General features: G+C 57.6%; 1 protein-coding gene across 1 annotated transcript in view; it reads left to right on the forward strand.

Annotated features, from left to right (window-relative positions):
- The first annotated feature begins 624 nt into the window (after window positions 1-624).
- LOC102029814 overlaps window positions 625-1586 on the forward strand; it is a 13269-nt gene continuing 12307 nt past the window's right edge. Inside the window, exon 1 of the mRNA XM_005415154.2 lies at window positions 625-1546. Within this exon, the coding sequence (XP_005415211.2) occupies window positions 774-1546 (773 nt within the window). The 5' untranslated portion in view covers window positions 625-773. The remainder of the gene's footprint in view (window positions 1547-1586) is intronic.

Here is a 1586-nt window from a genome sequence, read left to right on the forward strand (position 1 = left end):
AGGCCAGCCTGAACTGCATAGCGAGACCCTGTCTCAAAAGACAAAAAACAAAACAAAACAAAAACAAAATAGAAATTACAACCGACTATATGTGAGTGGGGGCCCAGAAGTGTGTTTGAAAAGCACACTTCTAGAGTGACTTTGTTGTTGCATTAAATTGCCTAGGCTGGCCTGAAACTAGTGGTCCTCCTGCCTCAGTCTCCTGAATGCTGGGATTATAGGCCTGTACCACTAAATCCTGCTTGTGAATTAAATTTTGTGGCCACTTCCGTGGGGGAAGAGTGAGCCAAAGAAGAGAATGCAATACTTTTCTTAAGGGAGTTAAGTCCTCTGGATGGATCCACTTCCTCCAAGTCTTTGCTTGTTTTTTAAAGGTTCACCCCTTAACCAGGTGTGGTGGCCCAAGCCTGTAATCCCAACACTCTGGGAAGCTGAGGCAGGAGGATAGCAAGTTCGAATGGAGTCTGGCGTGGGCAATTTAGCGTCGATTTAGTGATTCCGGGTCTCAAAATTTAAAAAAAAAAAAAAAAAAAAAAGGCTGGGGATGAAACTCTTTAAAGGCCCTGGGTTTAATCACCGGCACCACAAACAATAAATAAATTTTAAGAATGAACAAAACTAAGCATCTGACCCCTCAATCATCGTCTAGGGCACCATTTCCATTATCTTCCGTATTATCTGAATCCGCTCGTTCCAATGTAAGCAGAAGAAAGGCTGTGATTTTCCTGGCTTTTGGCGCTCTACCAACCGAGCTACACCTCCAGCCTCTAAGTATGCTTTTGGGTAAACGGAAGAACCGCGGGGCACGAAAGGCGAACGTGGCCGGAGGGCGCAGCAGCGGAGATCAGCCCCGAAGGCTGCAGTCTGCGGTTCGCGCGAATGGGAGGCGGACCCGGCCACGCGTCCGCCACCAGTCTTTGTTTTCTAGCTTCTTCGCGATCCCGCCCTCCCACTTCCGGGCACGGAAGCCACTTCACACCTGCGGGGTTCCCACCTGGACCACGCCTACCGGGCCGTCCCCCACCCGGGCGCGAACAGCGCAGCACAGAACACCCGGGGACCTGACCTATTTCAAGGCTGCGCGTCTTCGGGTCAGTTCGCGACCTAGCCGCAGGCATGCGCAGTGGGCAGAGCCCGGGCGGGAAACGGGGCCGCGCCCGCCTCTGATTTGCTGCTGCAGCGGACTCCCGCCCACCGGGGCACAGCGCTGGCTGCTGATTGGGTGTGGCCGCAGAGGCCGGACGAGGCCGCACGGCGAGGGCGGGCCGGCGGGAAACAGCCCGGCGAGTGCGGGGTCGCGAGGTGTTGTCGCCACAGCTGTGGAGAGGCAGCGCGATGGCGGTGCAGCCCAAGGAGACGCTGCAGCTGGAGAGCGCGGCCGAGGTCGGCTTCGTGCGTTTCTTCCAGGCCATGCCGGAGAAGCCGGCCACCACGGTGCGCCTGTTCGACCGCGGCGACTTCTACACGGCGCACGGCGAGGACGCGCTGCTGGCGGCCCGCGAGGTGTTCAAGACGCAGGGCGTGATCAAGTGCCTGGGGCCGGCAGGTGCGCGGCGGGTCCCGGCGGGGCGGCTCCGAGCCCCGCG

Source organism: Chinchilla lanigera, unplaced genomic scaffold, assembly GCF_000276665.1.
Source record: "Chinchilla lanigera isolate Chin_1 unplaced genomic scaffold, ChiLan1.0 scaffold00560, whole genome shotgun sequence".
NCBI classification, from domain to species: Eukaryota; Metazoa; Chordata; class Mammalia; order Rodentia; family Chinchillidae; genus Chinchilla; species Chinchilla lanigera.